This window comes from Sinocyclocheilus anshuiensis, unplaced genomic scaffold, assembly GCF_001515605.1.
Source record: "Sinocyclocheilus anshuiensis isolate Anshui unplaced genomic scaffold, SAMN03320099.WGS_v1.1 scaffold167, whole genome shotgun sequence".
In the NCBI taxonomy this organism is placed as follows: Eukaryota; Metazoa; Chordata; class Actinopteri; order Cypriniformes; family Cyprinidae; genus Sinocyclocheilus; species Sinocyclocheilus anshuiensis.
In genome coordinates this window covers 496,932-517,914 of record NW_015552552.1, presented here as the reverse complement: position 1 = coordinate 517,914, position 20,983 = coordinate 496,932, and the positions used below count along the sequence as shown (strand labels likewise).

General features: G+C 35.6%; 1 protein-coding gene across 2 annotated transcripts in view; it reads left to right on the top strand.

Moving 5' to 3' along the window:
* LOC107664466 (inositol-tetrakisphosphate 1-kinase-like) overlaps positions 1-20,983 on the top strand; it is a 63,499-nt gene that overhangs the window by 31,560 nt on the left and 10,956 nt on the right. For both annotated transcript variants that reach the window (XM_016455039.1, XM_016455040.1), the window contains exons 4-5: positions 9,552-9,677; positions 11,583-11,700. In XM_016455039.1, the coding sequence (XP_016310525.1) occupies positions 9,552-9,677; positions 11,583-11,700 (244 nt within the window). The remainder of the gene's footprint in view (positions 1-9,551; positions 9,678-11,582; positions 11,701-20,983) is intronic.

Sequence of the window (20,983 nt, the reverse complement as noted above, 5' to 3'; positions counted from 1 at the left end):
AAAAAGGATTTTTTACACGGCACCCCTGCTCTCGACAGACGGCACCCCGGTTGGGAAACACTGATATAGAGAATATATGACCAGCAGTGAAATGTAAGTCAGGTCCGCTCCATGGACAGTGCAATTATTAAAGAATACAAACACAAGAAAATTATATATAAATATAGGTATGGGAAAAAGATAAAAAAATAAGAATAAAATAAAATGTTTGCTGTTTGACTTCCTTAACCTAGAGTGCAAAGAGAGAGATAACTTACAGTGAGTGACATGTTATGTAGATAGTTCCTCCAGTAATACAAGTTCTGGGTAATAATACCTGCTGGAAAGAACACAATAAGCTGTTGTTGGAACCAAAATATCATAGAGGCTTAAGTAACCACCTAACAGCCACATAGAAAACCCTAGCATTATAAAAATTTAGTTGTCCAATTCAGAGTTCTGTCGTTTGACATTGTTTGCTCTGAGCGACGTCATCACTTTCCGTGTGCGTGTTTGACATTCACTGTAATCGGGGGTCATATCAATGCATGCGAATATCTAAAAAGCAAGCAGTCCCTTGAGGCTGACCTCACGTCTTTTTATTTAAGTGTGGGAAAAACAAAGGCAGGAGTCTCTGGTGAATAAATAGCCCAGTATAGGCTCCTTGGAATTGCCTTCAACACACACAGACACACACACACACACACACACACACACACTTAAGCACATGTACTTTTGACTTTTTTTTTATTGACCTTCCTTTACTTGAAGTTCAAACAAAAATGAAAACTGGATCAGTGGATCCCATAGATTTCATTGTATTAAAAACAGAGAAAACGAATATTCTTGAAAATATCTTATTTTATTTTTGTGTTTCATAGTCATACACTGTGACTGACCCCAAAAGCATGTTTTGTTTTTTTATAGTTTAAGAAATCAATAGTTTAATTGTTGATAGTTTTTAACAGCAAGGACACATTAAATGATTGCAGAGCGTTACTTCAAGAATACCGCGGTTTTATCAGATTACATTGAAGAATACAGTGAGCGTGCGTGCGTGCGTGTGAGTGAATCTTGTGTCCTTCTCTTCAACACACACAGACACACACACACACACACACACACACACACACTTAAGCACATGTACTTTTGACTTTTTTTTTATTGACCTTCCTTTACTTGAAGTTCAAACAAAAATGAAAACTGGATCAGTGGATCCCATAGATTTCATTGTATTAAAAACAGAGAAAACGAATATTCTTGAAAATATCTTATTTTATTTTTGTGTTTCATAGTCATACACTGTGACTGACCCCAAAAGCATGTTTTGTTTTTTTATAGTTTAAGAAATCAATAGTTTAATTGTTGATAGTTTTTAACAGCAAGGACACATTAAATGATTGCAAGTGACCGTGAAGACATTTAAACCCTGCTGAAAAAAAAACAATAGAAAACATCACAGAAATTCTAATGGTTTCCACTACAAATACCATTACAAACATTACAAACCATCAACTTTTAAACATTAAAACCATTAAAAAATGGGGTTCTGTAGTGTGTTTTGGGACATATTCCATTAGGATTTAGTGGTTTTAACAAGGCACCAATAGAAGGTGACCAATTACCAGAAACCCACAGAGACCATCACAGTTTCCATTAAAACCAATACAAGTCCCATTATTACCAGTAAAACCATTACGAATTTTGTGATGGTGTCTATTGTTTTTTTCAGCAGATTACTATTTAATGTTTATTTATTTTTTAATTTGTTAATCAAAGAATCCTAAAAAAGTATCACGGTTTCCAAAAATATATAGCTATTTTCCACATTGATAATAATAAGAAATTATTTATAAGATTATTGTCAATAAATTACATTTAAAAACATTAAAAAGGAAAATGCCCATTTTAAATGATATTATGTAGTAATATTACTATTTTTACAGTATTCTTATCAAATAAATGCAGTCATGGTGAGTGTAAGAAAAAAAAACTATTTTTTACCAACCTCAAATATTTTAACAGTACAGTAATGTAATACTAGTAAATGGTGACAAACATTTTTAGTTTGATTTAATTATTAAAACCTAAAAAAAATGATAAAAACAGGTATTTCACCTGTATTTTGAACTTCACTGAGTTGCATTTTAGAGTTATTGGAAACATCTTTGAAATTACTGGACAATGTCCTGGCAGAATTAATTAGTTAATTTTTTTAGCGTTTTTACAATATTACCAGGGACAGTTTGTGAAATCAAATGTAACAAAACGTTGTTGTTGTTATTATAATGCTCGTCATCTCTTTTCCTCTTTTGTACTTGTTGGCCAATCTTGTTATGTTTGTGTAATCCAGTAAAGTTGTAATACATTCAACCACATTAATCTGCACAATGACTTCATCCGGCTCATTTCCTTGCTAAACGCTACATGATTCATGTTTAATCCTCCAGCTTTGAGGCTGTGAGACTCCATTAGGATGAAGGAGTCTTGCAAATGCATTTGTCGAACGTTTTTTGCAAATGCATTTGTCCATGAATAATCCTCTAGGTTCTTTTTTCTTCTGACTGATGCATTTGTATAATGTGACGAATAATTAGTCAAGGCCCTCTATCATGGTTTTCAGCCATTTACTCTGGTCATCTTCATGTGCTTCACATTATTCCCAGAGATATACAGACTCTAGGGCACTTATGTTTCTTCAGTGTGCTTTTATTCTAATTCCCCGCTTATTTCCTAAAATGGATCCATCAAACATGAACACTGGCTGGGAAGAGTGTCAACATTTCATGAATGAGGGAAGATTAAAGAGCGATGACACCAGCAAGGATAGATTTGCCCCCTGCCTCTGCTTCTTTCTTCTATTCAAGACTGTTTTTGGTTCTACAAAAGAAACGTTTTACTGTAGATGGAGCAAATAAAATATTTTACTGTAGATGTTTATTTAAAGTCAACCTGATGTTAAAATTAACGCCATTTAAGTCATAATACCCATTCCCGGTTTTATTGTGCGGTATTGATCAACATTATTCCAAAAAAGATGTTCATCTCCTTAATTTTGCATCAGAATTTAATGACTTGCACCGCCTCCAAATTTTTTCTCCATTTTTTTTTTTCTCCACCGCCTCCATTTTTCTTTTCAGCTGACATCAGCAAGGCTATTAAAAGCATAGTTCACCCCAAAAATTCAGAAGTTGTGTTCATCTTCAAAACGCAAATAAAGATATTTTTTAAGAAACCCGAGAGATTTGAATGTTTATTTGATCAAAATTTGATGCTTCATAAATAGTGGTCGACCGATATATCGCCAAGGCTGATATATCGGCCGATATTTGGCATTTTTTAAATCTCGGCATCGGCCGATACGTTTTTCTGTTTGGCTGATGTGTTCGAGGTGGGACTTTTATTTTGACGGCGCTGCCGTTTTGCGCCTGAGCACACAGTGCTTTCATTCTCCCTCTTGTTCGCTGTCGTCGTTTTACAGTTCTGACTAATGCGGACAGAAGTCTGTCTAATAATCAGATAGAACTGTTAAACAAAGGAATTAAAATGTATACAAAAAAAGTATTATAACGATTGCTTTTATATTATTAGTAATAGAATGGCAAACATTATAATACTTTCTTGTTTGCTGTCAGCATTCAGCAAATACGCATTCATATCATTTAAACAAATCTTTGAATGACTAATGAACATTTAATTTCACAAACCTTGCAAACTTAGTCCAACCCAGCTGTGAGATTTTGTGAAGTGTGCATTTGTAAAAATGGTTACTATAGTTAAACCATGCACAAATTACCCATGGATTTACTACACTAACCATAGTTTAACCATGGTATTCGTACAACTATGGTTATACAATTGGTAATACGCCAAAAAACATGGTAAATTTTCCCAGTTGTTGGGGTAATTTTGTTGTGGTCTGTGCTACTTGCGTTTCTCTATTTGTTTGTGTTGTGAGCATTTGCAGCACATGTGCTGCAAATGGACGTGACCTAAAGACAACGACAAGTTAATAATATTGAGAAGCGGTTCTTCTGCTACAGGTAACAACTCTTTCAGTAATTTAGTGGGTACAGGATCTAACAGGCATGTTGTTGGTTTAGATGCAGTGATAAGTTTATTTAGCTCTTCCTGTCCTATAGTTGTAAAGCACTGCAGTTTATCTTTTGGTGCAATGAATGAAGCTGAAGTATTATACGCTGTAGAATCTACATTTGTTATTGTATTTCTGATGTTATCTATTTTATCAGTGAAGAAATTCATAAAGTCATTACTATTAAACTGTGAGGGAATATTTAAATCGGGTGGCGTCTGGTTATTTGTTAATCTAGCCACTGTGCTGAAGTTCACCGTAATTTTTTTCAATGTAAACACAAGATAGATGGACGTGTATGAATGCTATGCTCACGTCTTGGGTCTTTTGCAGCGTCTCGCACATGAGCGCCACGTTTTTAAGACACCATGTCAAGTTAAAAGAATTTCAACTTTTACACGCAGCGCTGCTCATCAATGTCAGTTCCAAAACAGTGGACCAATCAGAAGACCCCAGAGGCAGGGCAAGTGTTGCAAGCTTTTGTTTACAGAAGCAAGTTGGCATGGCAGCTGTTTTATTTGACGGCAACATGGCGGAGGAGGCATTCTGCGCTGCACTTTAAAAAAAACAAACATTTGTGAGCGCTGCATCTCACGTTTTTAGAAACGGATGATTGCGCTGCTTTTCCATAGTTTTTTCTATGTGAACATGGACGCGTTTGACTGTTGCGTTCGCGTCTTTTGCAGCATCTCATGCATGAAACGGCATTCTAAAAACGCGGTGCTTTAGCTATTAAAAGATGTTCAACTCCCATCTTCTTGCATTTTTTCATATTCCACTGCCCGCGTCGCATCTCTGTCAACTCATTCTGTGTGAATGGCACCTAGCGATATATTCTACTTATGGTCCTTCACAAAGCGCATCACAGGTGTGCGGTTAATCACGTGCGCCGACATGCGGTTGGATTGTTCTTTTCTCTTTACGGTTATTGTCAAAGTGTCTAATTCTAACGTTTGATTAATATTGGTATTCAAAATCGTGATTCTCGATATATAAAAAAATAAAATTGTGGCAAAACATTAAATTCGAATAAATCGATAAAATTGGAAAAATTGCCCAGCCCTAGAACAGCCCCTTAGGTTTCATTCAAAATATCTTAATTTGTATTTCAAATAATGATAGATTTGAAAAAGAAACACTATGTTTATGCTCCAAATGTTTAACTGCTATCGAATCGGCTTCACCCAGGCAGAAATGCACTTCCTTGTGTTTTTTTTTTTTTTTTGTTCATTAATGGCTTACTTTCAAAGCTGCTGCTGCTGCTTCTAATCATCTCTTGTCCTGATGATTTTAACTCTGAATGACAGCTTTAGGACGTTACTGGGCGAACAGCTCACCTAAATTCATCTTTGGGTTTTATTCTGCACATCTCCCTCTGGCAGCCATCTGCGGGCATGAGTCATCGGTGCAGCGCCGGGTCAGTCTCTGACCTCTGCCTGCTCATTTCTGCCATCAGCTCTCAGGATTTTTTAGTAATGACAGGAGCAATCTGGCATGCTGTGAATAGGTATAGATTTAAATTGGTTATTTATTTGCTTATAAATTTCGGTTGGTTGCTTGTGGTTTCTGTATGTGTAACATTAATTGAAAATAAGCTATGAAAGGCATTTTAAAGCAGAGACGGACGTCACAGGTCATGTAGTGCCTTGAGTAGCAGGCAGACAGACGTTGGTGTTTTGTTACTTGTGTCTCGAATGGCGTAAAGCATCATGAATAACTGATTGGTCCTGTGTCTCTACACAGACATGAATGGAGAAAACGAAGTGGCTCTTGGCATCATGAATAACATGACACAAGATATTACCATTGGAGAAGTATTGATCAACTCAAACATTACGCACTGCACATTATTTGCCAGTGACTCTATTTAAACTATTTAAAGAAAAAATGAAGAAATATGGTTAAATTAATAAAAAAAATATTCAACTGGCAACCCTAGCGAATGATAATTTATTTAATGCAACACTGTTTGGGTGGGAAGGACAGTTATTAATAATATTTATCAATAAAAAACATAGTTGTAAATAATTGTAAATACATGTAATTGTAAATAAATAATTATTTTATTTTAAATGAAAATGGTTCGATGTAGTAGTAGTAATAATAATAATAATAGATCATTTCATGTTTCTTTCCAAGTTTATGCCTCAGTTGTACAATGGTGAGCAAAAAAATACTGTATCAAATAAAAATAATAAATAAATTCATATGTTTTAGACATTTCTAGTATTTTTCAAACTATAATTGGTCTGTATACGTTAAATTATACAGCTGCTATAAATGTATTTATGTATGTTTTTAGTGAACTGTAAATGCAATGAATGCATTAATTTTGCATTGATGAATGCAAAACGATATATATAGAACTCTACCAAAAGCTCTGCTTATTGTATTTTTACATATTAATTAACTTATAGTTATTATTATTATTAATGATGATGATAATAATAGTAATTTTTATATTTTTTGTTATAGAAGTTTTAAAGCACTTTACTTGTGATTTAATACGTTGTAAACAACTCTTTGAGATTATATGAGTGTAATATTGATATTAAAATATCTTTTTTATAACAGACTTCTAACAAAGCTCTGCTCTCAAACGTAAAATTCACTGTACAGTGCAACAGTTGAGATGAGATTTATTCATTAATGTATGATGAAATACCTGTACTGGTAAGAACTGATCTGATCTGATTATATCACTGTATCGATTTTCCTCCACCTGTCTTTTATGAAGTATTATGCACTGAGTAACTGTAGTATATTCTATATTAGAGATCTGTCTCCTGTTACTTTATAGCTTCTCCGCGTGAAGGAGGAGCTGCTGTTTAGCCAACAAACTGTCTGAGAGAGAGAGTTGTGGTGTTTTACTTTGCTTAGCAGTGACAAACACACAATAGTAGGCCGTCAGGGATGTGTTTCCACTGTCCACATAGGGCCTGTGGTGGAACGGCTTGTCCGTGTACCGTAAGCATGAGATTATCAGAGGCAGAACAGGTTTATCAGCACATTGGGATTTGAGCTCAGTGTAGTCTGGAGTTGCTCTTAACATTGATGCCTGACCACTCGAGGGACGGCCCATGCTGGTAACAAGTGGAAGCGAATAAAAACAAATAAATATAAAGCCACTTTGGAAAGTCAGATGGGTTTAAACATTCAACCATACAAGGAAATAGATTGTGTCCCTGCAGCTCTCGGCCATAAATAGTCTATTGCAATTTTTTTTATGTTATTGTGCAAATTGATTTTAAACATGCCACTGGTTTAATCTGTCACCAAGTGAAAGGGAAATTGGAGTTTAAAAGCAATTCTTATTAAAAACTGTTTCCTTTTTTTCTAATACTGATTTTTTTAATATAAATATATATAAATAAATACACACACACACATGAATTGATTCATTCATTCATTGAACTGAACAGTTTTGAATGAGTCAAAAAGATTCACACAAATCGGTCACAAATGCAAATCATGGTCACACGCATTAAGCATCATATAAAAGATGTGATCACATTTTACTGGTATTTATAGCACTGGTCACGCTAAGCGTTTTACGGCCAGTTTTACTAAACACGGTAAATTAGCGCGAGAGCGCAATTCCAAAACCGCGCCGATGGGAGGGGAAATTTCTGCGGGTGATTTACTAACAATGCGCAAGTTAAAGAACACAGACGCAACATCTCATTTACATATCGACCAACGCAATATACCAAGCGCAGCGCAAATTAGCGTAGTCGCAAATAACGAATAAAGAAATAAAGAAGCCACAGTACGTTGAAAAGAACCGGAGGACAAAAATTACGGTTTGCTAGAAGTTTTGATAGACCTGGTATTGCGTGACTCCTAATTGAGGGTTCAAAGTCGTCTTTTATTTCCTGAAGCAAATTAAAAATAACGTCTTGGCAAACGATATGTTCGGATAATGTGTTCTTCTGGCATTCAAAATAAATTAATACGTGCGGAAAAACCCTCTCCCTTCTACCACGCGCTTTCTGTTGTCTGCGGTGCCTCGTCCTATCAACAATAATTGCAGCCATTTCAAGCGCTAAATAGTTTGACATGCTTTTTTGGGCGTTAAATAATGGCGCAAATGCCAGTAATTTGATGAGCGCAAACGTTAGTAAAACGCGTTGCTTGATTCATTTGAATACTCTTCTCCCATAAATTTTGCATCTGAAAGGGAAACTCCTACAAATGCATATTCAATAAGATCAAGAGCAAAAATAACTGTGCCCATGCCTTTTCAGTGCTAATTTATCACTGCGCCTCTTTAGTAAAACCTGACGGTACAATTTTAACGCCAAAAGACGGTTTGCGCTGGCGCAAGCTGTTAGTAAAACTGGCCCCAGGTCATTTTGTTTCATGTTTAATCATACAGAAATGACAGGGTGGATTTGTTCTGAGATTCGAAAACAGCTCAAATAAGGATTCGGCTTTTTGATCAAATCATTAAAAAATATAATGGAAACATTATGTACTTTTTTGTACACTTAAAAGACACATTCTTTATAATGGTATACGATCATATAATATTCTAAAATAGCCGACTACAAGGTACATTTATATGTGACACTATAACACATTTATTGTTTACATTCATTATTCATTAACTACTGCCATGACGTAATATTTTTAGCCATGCTAACTTGCTGTGGACATTGATAAGGTTATCAAAGTCAGCAGTACTGCTTTAAATTAATTCATTTATAGCATTATATATTCTGTTTTTTAATTCCAGAATCACAACCAGTAGTGTAAATATTCCTTTTAACTTAAAATAATACAAAATAGTGTATGATATAATATTTAATAGTTAAATAATGTCAAAAAATAAATAAATATCAAAACAATTATACATAATGTTATAATTTAGTTTTCCTATTTTAGTGGTAAAAGTGGTAAAACGCTTATACAACATTATCTTCTCACATTTTCAGGAACTCGTTCACTCTTTATTGGAATCGTTCACCCAAAAATGAAACATTTGTCATTTTCTCACCCACCTTTTACAATATTTGATGTGTTCTCTGTATTTATACTTTTTTCTAGTTGTGTGGCTTTTCAGTGGATGGACAAAATTGATGAGAATTAAAAAATATATTATTTGTGTTTTTTAGATGAAAATGTTTTTGGGGTTTGAAATGACACAAGGGTGAATAAAGGATGACATAATAAAAATTTTTTGGGTGAACTGTCCCTTTAATGCTGTTTTACAGGCCTGTCTACAAAAGTGACTCAACTTCAACACAATTTGTTTCATGTTGTTTTTCTTGAACTCAAATTCTACAGACATATTCATATGTCAGCCATGCATTATTATTATTCTGGAAACACAGACAGTAGAATCAGTAGACATCAATTTGTTCAGTACATGTAGTGTTAATCTGTATTAAACTCATCATTGACCTTTGACCTTGTCAGCACTGCTGTAGATTATTGAGTGTAAATGATGACCTTTCACCTTTCCCGTTCTCTGCAGCTTGACCTGAGTCAGCCGTTAGAGGAGCAGGGTCCCCTGGACGTCATCATTCACAAGCTAACAGACCTGATCCTGGAAGCGGACCAGAATGACACTCAGTCCCTGCTGCTGGTCCAGCGTGTGCAGGTGAGCCTGTCTGAGCATGTGTGCTGTGGTCTTCAGCCCCTGCCTCGATCTACAGCTCTGATTAAGATGCAGGAATTTCAATCTGAGGCTGGAGGCTGGAATACACTACACAACTTTTGCCCAGATTTTTGCCCCGATTAACTGTCTGGAGAAGTTGACGCTTGTTGCTGAAAGTCAGAACCAACTTGCAGATTGGAGTTGACAGATTTGATAGAAAATCGTGTAATGTATGACGGTCACAGACTTTTTTTTTAGCTTCAGACTCTGATTCTTTTTTTTTTTATTCATTTATTTATTTTTTAACCTAAATGTGATCTCTTTGTCATTCACTTGTTAGTGAAAGGAAATTAAAAGCAGTAATTACAGAGTATTGATCATTATGAGAAAGGTTTTGCATTTTTAATAGTGCATAAAGTTTCGGTCTCATTTTTATTTTTTGAAAGAGACTACATGTAGTTTTTCTTTTATATCTAGTTTTAGGGGTTCAACCTCAATTTATAGGGATGTGTTGGTGCAGTAATATACTGACACAATGTAATATCATTTTTTTAATCCTTTACATATTGTATTATAATTTATTTATGTATATATTCGTTTCCTACAGTTCAGTTCCATGACTTCTGAAATTAAAAAATTACACATAATATAATATAATATAATATAATATAATATAATATTTCTACTCTGAATAAATGCTGTTCTTTTGAACTTTTTATTCATCAAAGAATCCTGAAAAAGGTATCATAGGTTCCAAAAAAAATACTAAGCAGCGCAACAGTTTTCAACATTGTTAATAATTCTGCATATTAGAATGATTTCTGAAGGATTGTGTGACACTGAAGACTGGAGTAATGGCTGATGAAAATTCAGCATTGCATGACAGGAATAAATTATAATTGAACTATATTTAAATAGAAAACAGTTATTTTAAATTGTAATGTTTTACAATATTACTGTTTTTTTTTCATTTTTGATCAAATAAATGCAGCCTTTGGGAACAGATTTCTTTCAAAAAAAAAAAAAAAAGACTTAATAATTATAGTTATTCCAAAATTTTGACTCGTTGCAAGTGTGTATATTTTGATATATATAATTTTATTATATACTATGATAATATTGCACAAATGACCTTTCTACTTATATTCAGTTTCCCATCCTACAACTTTGTTTTTGTTTTGTCGTCTTCTGAAATGTCGCCTCAGGTACTCGCCTCTAAATGAGAACGTAAGAGCACTGAGCCTCTTAATGTTCTTAAACAAAGCTCTCTCCTAACACCGCGCTCTCACTAAGCATGCGCTTAATGAATATTACATAGATTTATATAAGACACAGAATGATCTGAACACTGAAATAATATTCACTTTTAAACCCTATGAAAACTGGAGATCTTTTTTGTTTTTTTTTGCTGTTGCGTAACCTTTTTTGCCCATTTAATCAGAGCTGGTAGAATGTGTGTCTTCACACATTCTGATGTGAGAGTTGATTTGATCTAACAATCAGTACACTGGGATTAGCAACTAAATTTCCCACCAATGACAGTAAATGACTAATGGAATTGGTAAAACACATGAGAAAAGAATGCATTTCCTCATATTCTGTCAAGTGTTATCATATGACTGGAGTGAATGGGGGCAGTGGAGAGAAAGACAGCGAGTGGTTATGTCATGCCAACTGAATGCAAGACTGTGAGGTTGTTTCATTTACATAACAGCAGTGTAACGGGCTTCATGTGTACATGTCTTTGTATGTGTGGTGAGTTCATTCATGCATTCCAGTTTATACATGTTAGATAACTGCCTTTTAACAACACCAGTAAGTAATGTTCAAAGATTTAAGTTAGTCACGTTATTGACTACTGTCACCTGTACGCCTTCCTTGCTGTGACCTGTTCCACTGGTCTTGCAGGATTATATTGATGCTCACCCAGAGACGATCATTCTTGACCCACTTCCAGCCATCCGAACTCTACTGGACCGCTGCAAATCCTACCAGCTGGTGCACAGGATAGAGGACTGCATGAGAGGTACTGTGATCCAGCACCCATTTTCAGGTTATACCAATGAAGCTCTGCCCAACTACAAGAAGCACCGAGTTTGTAGTTGAATGGGGTGAACTTTATAAAGTAATGGTCTGGCCAGAGCTGTAACACAGCAGTTGGCATGTTGAACCTGTGGTGCTCATGCAGGTAAAGCAGGTTTGAGTCTGACCTGCAACAAGTTCATTTTCCGTTCTTTCGCTTTGCTTAAAAGAATAGTTCTCCCAAAATGTTAATTTCTGTTATAATTTACTCACCCATTATCTTTTTTGCTTTCTTCTGTGGAACCAAAGAGGTGTATTTAAAGAATATCAAGATCCAAAATTACAAAAAGCACAATAAAAGTATTGTAGAAATGAACTCATGCACTAATTTTGAAGCCATATGATAGTTTCGTGTGACAAACAGACTGATATTTAAGTCATTATTCACTGGAAATCTGAATATCCACCTTATAACTCTGCATGTTCATTCAGAAAGTAAACAGTATCTGATTCGTTTGTGAATGAATTGCTCTTTTGAATCTAATTTTGTAAATAAATAATTCTATATAGTTAACAAAATTGGTTTGAATGATTCATTCACAAATCTAACTGATTGAATCTCAACTGATTCTATAATCCGTTGTATTTGGCTTCAGGAGACTTCAAATATAGAGCATGAGTTATATGAACTATGCTGCTTTTGTATGCTTTTTTAATTCTGCTTTTGCATTGTTTTTTGAAGTTTTTCTGCTGCATGCCTAATCTATACTCTCTTCTATACGTTCCGCTTCAGCGTGTCCTGTCGTAATGTAATCTGATTACTTTTGGATTACTTCGTTACATATGTAAACAAGTCAAAAAAGCAATATCTAAGTACTTTTATTTAAGTATGACTTTAAAATTAAAACTAACTAAAACTATAGTAAAAACTATTTGAATCTATAAAAAAAATTGTGTCTTGTTTCACCATCTAGATATTACAGCCCGTATATTTATATAAAAGGCTATGCAGACATCAAGTGGCTATACAGTTTAGTATTGCAGTTTTATTTAGATTTTTTTTATTATTTCTTTAACATGTACAAGTAAAAATAAATATAGTTTATACACATTAAAAAAATGTACACCATATACATATTAGTCTTAGTCTATTTTAAAATAAGCCTACATGTCGAAATGCATGTGAAATGCTATGATCTTTCTTTATTTCATTGACTGATCCGGGGTGTGGGGACTCTCATGTTAATTTCTACATTTTCAGGCTCATTTTCCACTAGAAAACTTACAACTGCAGTCATGCACACCATGGAATTTTAAATCACTAACAAACACAAAATTTTAGCTAACATGATGATTTCCATGCTAGTCGGACTCGTACCTGCAAATGTTCAAGTTGGCCTTTGTTAAAGCAAGAGTCTTCATGCATAGCTTACGCTGTACAACTGTTATTTCCTTTATCCTCTTTGAAAACAAAATAACTGTGAAATTTCCAGACATGAAAACGTTTTTCACAGCAGGAAGCATCGTAATTAATTTGCTGTAGCAGCGTCTCAGTCATCCCGCGTTTGAGAATAATAATTGTAGACAGGTGTTATTTGCGCACGCACCAGCAGGCGGCTCACGTGAGTCAACATGTGTCAACAGAACCAGGAACTATGCAGCGCTAAATATATAGCGTTGTCAAAATACTCACTTATTTAATTTTAAATGAAACAAATATAATCCTGATAGTATTCCCACTTTTACAAAATGTAACTGTAATCTGAATACTTAGTTTTTTGATGTAACTGTAACGGATTACAGTTACTAGATTTCTGTATCCTGATTACGTAACGCCGTTACATGTATTCGTTACTCCCCAAGCCTGCCCGTCTCTGACCTGTGTTCATTACAGACATGACATTTTGAGAAATTATTGCAATGCAGTTTATGTGCATATCCGAAACAGAGATGGGCCAAAAAAGAAAAAAAAAAGCCAATCCATTGCAGATCGTGAATTATAAATTAAATTAATATTGCACAGTATCGTGATACTTCAGCTGGTATAGTATCGTAACATGTTTATGGTATAGTGACAACTAGGGATGGGTATCGTTTACATTTTATCGATACGATACGATACCGATACTGATACTGCTTAACGATACCGGTACTTAACGATACTGTTATCGATACCATTTAGTGCAAAAAGATATGATGTGAAAATTTGTTGAAAATTTCAAGTTATTTTATTACTGCTGAATTTTAGCAAATGTATTAAAGTTCTTCAGTCAAGAACACCAAGTTATTTTTCTCTTTGTGTTTTATTTTATTAACATTAAAGGAATAGTTCATCCAATAATGAAAATTGTCATCATTTACTCACTCTCAAGTTGTTTTAAACCTGAATGAGTTTTTCTTCTGTTGAACATAAAAGTTATTTTGAAGAATATGGGAAACCGAACAGTTACTGGTCCCCAGTGACTTTCATATTTCTTTTTCTTACTATCAAAGTCAGTGGGGACCAGCAACTGTTTGGTTACCCACATTCTTCAAAATATCTTCTTTTGTGTTCAGCACAAGAAAGAAATTAATACAGGTTTGGTACAACATGACAGTGAGTAAGTAATGACAGAATTGTAATTTTTGGGTGAACTATCCCTTTAATGACAATCGGCAGCATGTTTAGTACTGTTGTTATAAGAGCTGCACACATCTGTTTTTCTCTCAACTGTTTACTTCACTTTAGACATAAGTTAACTAACTGTGTGTATATGTAAACCTTGTGTGTTTTTGAGAGTATTAGTGCAATCAGTTGCTAACTTGGATAACTAAGTAATCAGGTGCTGTTTGACCGGCCTTTTAGTGTATGCACTCTTCAGGTGAACGCGCTCTGAATAAGCGCACGTCAGAACAGCACGCAAATGAAACGTTTAACCGGCAAGGTTTTAAAGCACACGCAAATAAGGTACTTTTGTAGTTGCGAATAAGTGCAGTGTCTCGTGAGTGTAACTCTACCGCTGAATTAACATTTGATGTGAATGTGTTGCGCGAGTTGCAGTTGGAGCTGGAGCCGGGAGACATAGTAAGTACAGCGCATTGCTTGAGGTAGATGTTACGTTTTGTAAGTAAATGTTTCATTGTATTAATAGTGTTGCCTCCTTTGTTCACTATTACACTACTGCATCTGACACTGGTGTCGCTTAGTTTTGTAACGTGAGGCAACACTTCGAATGTTTCACCATCACTGATTGCACACAAACACACACAGCACATGCGCATGGATATCACACGCACGTCGAGCAAACGTCGGCCACATCATTCAGTGAAGAAAAATTACAAGCAGCAGCTTTTAATTCGCCATTAACATTGAAGTATTCAGAGATAAAACAATGCAAGTATTGATAACAGTATCGTTTGTCCTGAAACTTATTGGTAGTCCGGTATTGACCCAATTACATACCGGTCCAAAATAATACCGGTTCTCTGTACCCATCCCTAGTGACAACCCTGCATTTCACCATTCTTTGAAGTTGCATAGAAAAAAGTGACAAGTACATTTAGAATTTATCGTTTTGCATTCCAGAAGAAAGCCATACAGGTTTAATGCAATGTAAGGCTGAGCAAATAATGACACTTAAAAATGAACTAATTTTTGGGTGAATTAATCTTTTAAATAGTCTCCAGAACACCCATATTATAGCAGCCTCATCTCCCCTCCACAGAAAGCATTTGGTTCTTCCCTGAGCAGGCGCCTATGTTCATCTATATTTGTCTTTGTGGGCATCGTGTGTGTCCAGGTTCTATTGAACCAGACGTGACAGATGGTTATGTAACAAAATCATCTGTAAGCCCCCAGTCTGTGTCTCTCCTTTTCTTCTTTTGCCCTGATATCAGAGCCTCCCACTCTTTATCTAACAAAAACATGAAAGACAATGTTCAGTTACACCTCAAACATTTAAATCAATGTAATTACATGATATGGCACTAAATACACAAAATTAATCACATATATAAGTATTTTCTGGAAAAGACCCAACATGAAGAATTCAAAAGGATGCATTCTTCAATTGTCTTAAATTTTATTTTAGTTAAATAAATAAAAAATCTATCTATCCATCTATCTATCTACTACAACTGTAAGTGTCTGTTTTTAGACACTGTTTCAAGATTAAAAAGTAGTTTACCTTTCTTGCTTGTGGTTTACCAGCAGGCTCACAAAAAGCTTTCTCCAATTGTAGGAAAATCATTCTAACAATTTTCTTTAGGTCAGGTGGTAAATCACAACATGTTAAACTGACAGATCAGCGTTAAACATGTTGCAATGTAAATGTTAGATTGGACGGCATCAGTACTTGCAGATAACACAACTACCAAATTACACCCTGGCCATCTGTCACCCTCTCTGTTTGTTTGTTCCTCTCACATTCACAGGCGGAGACAGTGGTTACCATAGCAACACAAGTGGCAGCCGCTCTAGATATTCTAAGCGTAGCTGTGTTCGCACCATATTGGGTAAAATAGTTTTCGGTATTGACAGATATATTTATAATCAACATTTCTCTCATCTTCACTTCATTTTTTCACTAAATATCTTGCAATGCATTGTGGACTTTTATGCTTGTATGGTTTTATACAACGTCAGTGTTATTGTCTGCTAAGAATGCATACTGGCACTGATTTTAAAAAACTTTTTTTAAAATATGCATAAAAATGCTAGGGTCTGCCAGTGGATAGTAATCTCACACAATTAATGTAGTTTGTATTGGGGTTTTATTGGTTGGTCTTAGGACTGCACGATTAATCAAAATAAAATCGAAACTGCGATTATAAGATCAAAGATGCTGTGAATATATGTGCTGTGAGTAAAGTGTGGCACTGTGTTTTTAAGTCAAGTCAAGTCAAGTCACCTTTATTTATATAGCGCTTTTAACAATACAGATTGTGTCAAAGCAGCTGAACAGCATTAATTAGGAAAACAGTGTGTCAATAATGCAAAATGACAATAGTAAACACTAATTTTTCAGTTAAAGACAGTTCATCATTGATTGATAAACTCATTGTTTTTACACATGAGCAGCTCATTATCCGCCAGTGTTCGCAGCATCTCAGAGCGGCTTGATTCGCAGTACTACTGTAAACCAGAGCCGGCTCTGCTATAAACAAAAGCTCGTAACGCTTGCCCCGCCTCCAGGGTCTTCTGTTTTGGAACTGACATTGATGAGCGGCGCTGCATGTAAAAGTTTCAATTCTTTTTTTTAGCGTGCCACTCATGTGCGAGACGCTGCAAAAGACACGAGCGCAACGCTCATACACGTCCGTATAGCACCGACTACACACGTGGTAGTATGGATTAAAAAAACGAAATAACTGACATGAGAAAATACCGTCCGGTTTCGATCTCTTTTCGATTAATCGTCCAGCCCTATGAAATAACCCCCATATATAGCATGCATGAATCACCCCGTAGCAGGTGGAGCTGGGAAGGTGGAGGGTTTCTGAAACGCGCTGCAACTGCTACAGCAATTAACGATTGATTACAGATTAATGACAGCGATTAATGCAGCACGCATTTTCTGTTTGACCCGTTGCCTAGCCCGTAGTTGGAGAAATGGAGATGCACAGTGTTGCTAACTCAACAACACATAACACATAATTGGACAAACCTTATTTAGTTTCTGAGACTCGCCGGTACTGCCGCTCGAGCGCAAGGTCTCTCTTTCCCGCTGCACGCGCACCTCTCTCTCTGCATCTGCTATGTTCAGTGAGTGGCTGAGAGGAGCAGCGCTTTCAGTTAAACCACATATTATGTTGCTTCTCTAATTGTTCAGTGAGTGGCTGAGAGGAGCAGAGCTTTCAGTTAAACCACATATTATGTTGCTTCTCTAATTTTACATGCAAGTATAGCCGAAATCACAGCACAGCTATTGTATTTATCTTATGTGTATTTAATTTCATCAGACGATGGCTCGATTATTAATCAGGATTTTTGTGCAGATTATGTAGTCTTATGGGTCGCGTTTCAGTCACTATTTCATATTAATTCAGTTGTCTGACAACAGAAACAGTAAAATATAACAATGAAAACAGTTTTATTAAGAATTTGGCTGCATCAAATTACAGTATGTGGGCACAGAGAGGCAAACAAGTGTAATAATAAATAATAAATGTACATTTTGTATGTTCAGAAGAAGTGAGCTGCCCTGTCCTGCAAATAATGTAGTAAATAAATTGCTTTAGTAGTAAGTAAATTGCTCAGTGTAATGGGAACCTGGTATTTCTATGCTCTTTTTTCATGTCTAATGGACACGAACAAGTTATTTGAAAAACATCTATGACCTTTGAAACATGTCTAGTCTTCATGCTCTAGGTTTCACTAATAATAAACATACATTTGCATAAAGCATCCATATTTGTCCATGCCCATGTTGATTAGAGTATTAAAAATTTGAAAAGTATTAATTTAAGGTACATTTAGAACAGATAAAAATGTGCGATTAAGATGCGATTAATCACGAGTTAACGCATGACGATCATGCGATTAATCGTGAAAAAAAAGTTTTTTAATCGATTGACAGCCCTACTTTATAGCCATATTGGTATATATTAACAACATTTTGACCAAATTGTGCAGCCTTACAAACAAGCACAGCAAATCTAGATTTGTTTTTAGAACTTTTTAAAAATCACAATTGTAAACTTTATCAGAAAAATCCTAATTAGATTTCCCCCCCCCAAATTGTGCAGCCTCAGTTGGTCATTTGTTCATGCTCTGGTTAACTTTTTGTATTGTTCAGTGTTGTTTAAAACAACAACAACCCACCGCAACAACCGCAGTACAGGGTGTGCTGTGTAGTACAAGTGTATTACTGTCAGGAAAAAGTTAGCCATGGACACTGTTTATTTTCAGTAAGAGGTTCAATGTGACATGGAATATAGAGCTGTGAATAAAACTGAGGCGTGCTACAGGTCATTTTCACCAAACATTTTCAAACATCCACTAAAAAAGAAATTTAAAATTCTGTATGGAATTGTTGAACTGAGGATTGTGGTTTTTATTTTATTTTATTTTTTATTTTTTTATTTTGTACCTTTTGGTAGCTCACTAGGTTCTAGCTATGATCTATCTTCTGTGCGTCAGTTGATGAATTCCCACCAGTGTTCACCAGCGCACAGGAAGTCGCCCACACACTGGTGCTGTAATGAATGCTGTTTGTCATCCGATTTTTCTAGTCTATTTCTTAATGAGACGCCTAGTGGTTAGCGCCACTTTTTCTGGCTCCACTCTTATACATATGACTCATGCACATCCTGAAGAGCTTCACCTAAACACTGTCCTGCTGTCTTACATTCTGTCCATGGAGACAAAGCAGGACACCATTTGTTTGTGCATGAGACAGTGTTTCAGACTTTATAAGGCAACGTTTGGATCTGCTTTCATGGTATTGTGTTTATTAGCAAATTTCAAGCCTGATCAACTCAAAATGTTTTTTTTCTGTAGTTTGAACCAGTTTTGGTACCGTTTTATCTGACACTGCACACTTTTCCCTTTCCTTGTGGGAAAATTTGGTCTCAGAGATTCAGTTTGACCTTTAGATTTTTAGAGTACAGAGCAGCCAGAATGTCAGATTTTACAAAACCAACATCGCCCGAAACAAAGGTTATGAATGGAGGAAGAGGCTCATATGATATTAGACTTCCCGTCTGTGCTGTCCGGAGCCAAAACTCCATAGCAGTGCTTTATAAACGTGTTCTAAACATTCCATAAATGTCATATAAATGTCTCGGCTGGCTCCGGCAGGTCTGCGGAGAGCTTGAAGTGTTTAGACAGAGCGGAGATTGATCCTGGACCCTCGCTGAGCCAGAAACAGGAACATCACTAAGCGTTTGTACCTGCTAAAGTGGATCTCATTACTTTTCCCTTTTTATTTATCTCTTGGCTAATTTAAATGGAATTTACATTTCTAATAATAAATCACGTATTAGCAGCCATCAAAATTGCCTAACATCTCTGCATTGAAGTCTTGGACAAATATCTTGCAGAACTTTGCATCTGACTTGCTGTTGATTGCCACAGAAAATAATTTCGACTTGTCCCTCAGTTTGTAAAATGAGACAAAAAACAGATGGTGAAAAAAAGCACAATGCAAGTCTATGGGGCAACTGTTCCAGAAACATGAAGCTCTACATTTTATTACAGCATTGACGTGAATTGGACAGGAAGAAAATGTTTATTATCTGATCTGTAAATCATCTCGATTGTCTTTTTTGAGCATCTAGGTTAGGGTTATCTAGGTTATGGTTTGCTTCGTCTAAACAGTACTTGTGGATAGTTGCGTAACTTCATAATTTGAGTGTATTGCATGAACGTTACAAGTTTACTTCATTACATGGTCTTGATACTTCCACAATGGACGTTGAGAGAACAGAATTATTCATATTTGCATAAACGTAGCCCCATGCTATTGCAAGTGCATTACTATGTTTGTTTCAGTTTTTCAAAAACAAACAACAGGCTGGAAATATTTTCTAACTGAACATGTAAGTTTGGATTTCATTATGGTTGAAATGTTTATAGATGGTAATAGTAGGTTTCTCAACCGCTTGTCGGAGATTGCTGCTGCCCTTTTTTTTACTGGCTTTCATAAACGCTTATGTAAGCTTCCTCTGGAATAGGAGAACAAAAAGCTAGCAGCTGGATAAATGGACCAGCTCTGATAAGAAAACCAGCACAGCTCTCTCTGTTTCAGCACTACAGGATATTTCAGTAGTGATACCATCATTTACCAACTCAAAAGCTAGATAGACAAAACAGGAAGTGAATGGCTAGCTTACTTTGTTCCTTCATGGAGGACTGTGACCAATCAGTACTGACCTTTTTGGTCGACTAACTGTTTTTGTTCTTGCTGATTTTTGAGGAATTTGACTTAATATTGAGTCAGTCCTCTACTATGCATTAAATTACAAATACACTACAATTCAAAAGTTCGGGGTCAGTATTAGCCTGTTATTAATTAAAAGAAATGAATACTTTTATTCACCAAGGCTGCACTAAATTGATCAAAAGTGAAAGTAAAGACATTGATCAACCCTCTATGGACACCTTGGCAATTGAATCGCCATTGGCTAGTAAATTTTTTTGTTTACTCACCAGACTGATATACTATTTTACACACACACACACGTTTACTTAGCTATCTAAATGGGGGCATTACATAGACTTCTATTGTTTTTATATACAGATAGTTATACACTTTTTAACCTAAACCCACCCCTACCCCTCACAGAAAACTTTCTGCATTTTTACA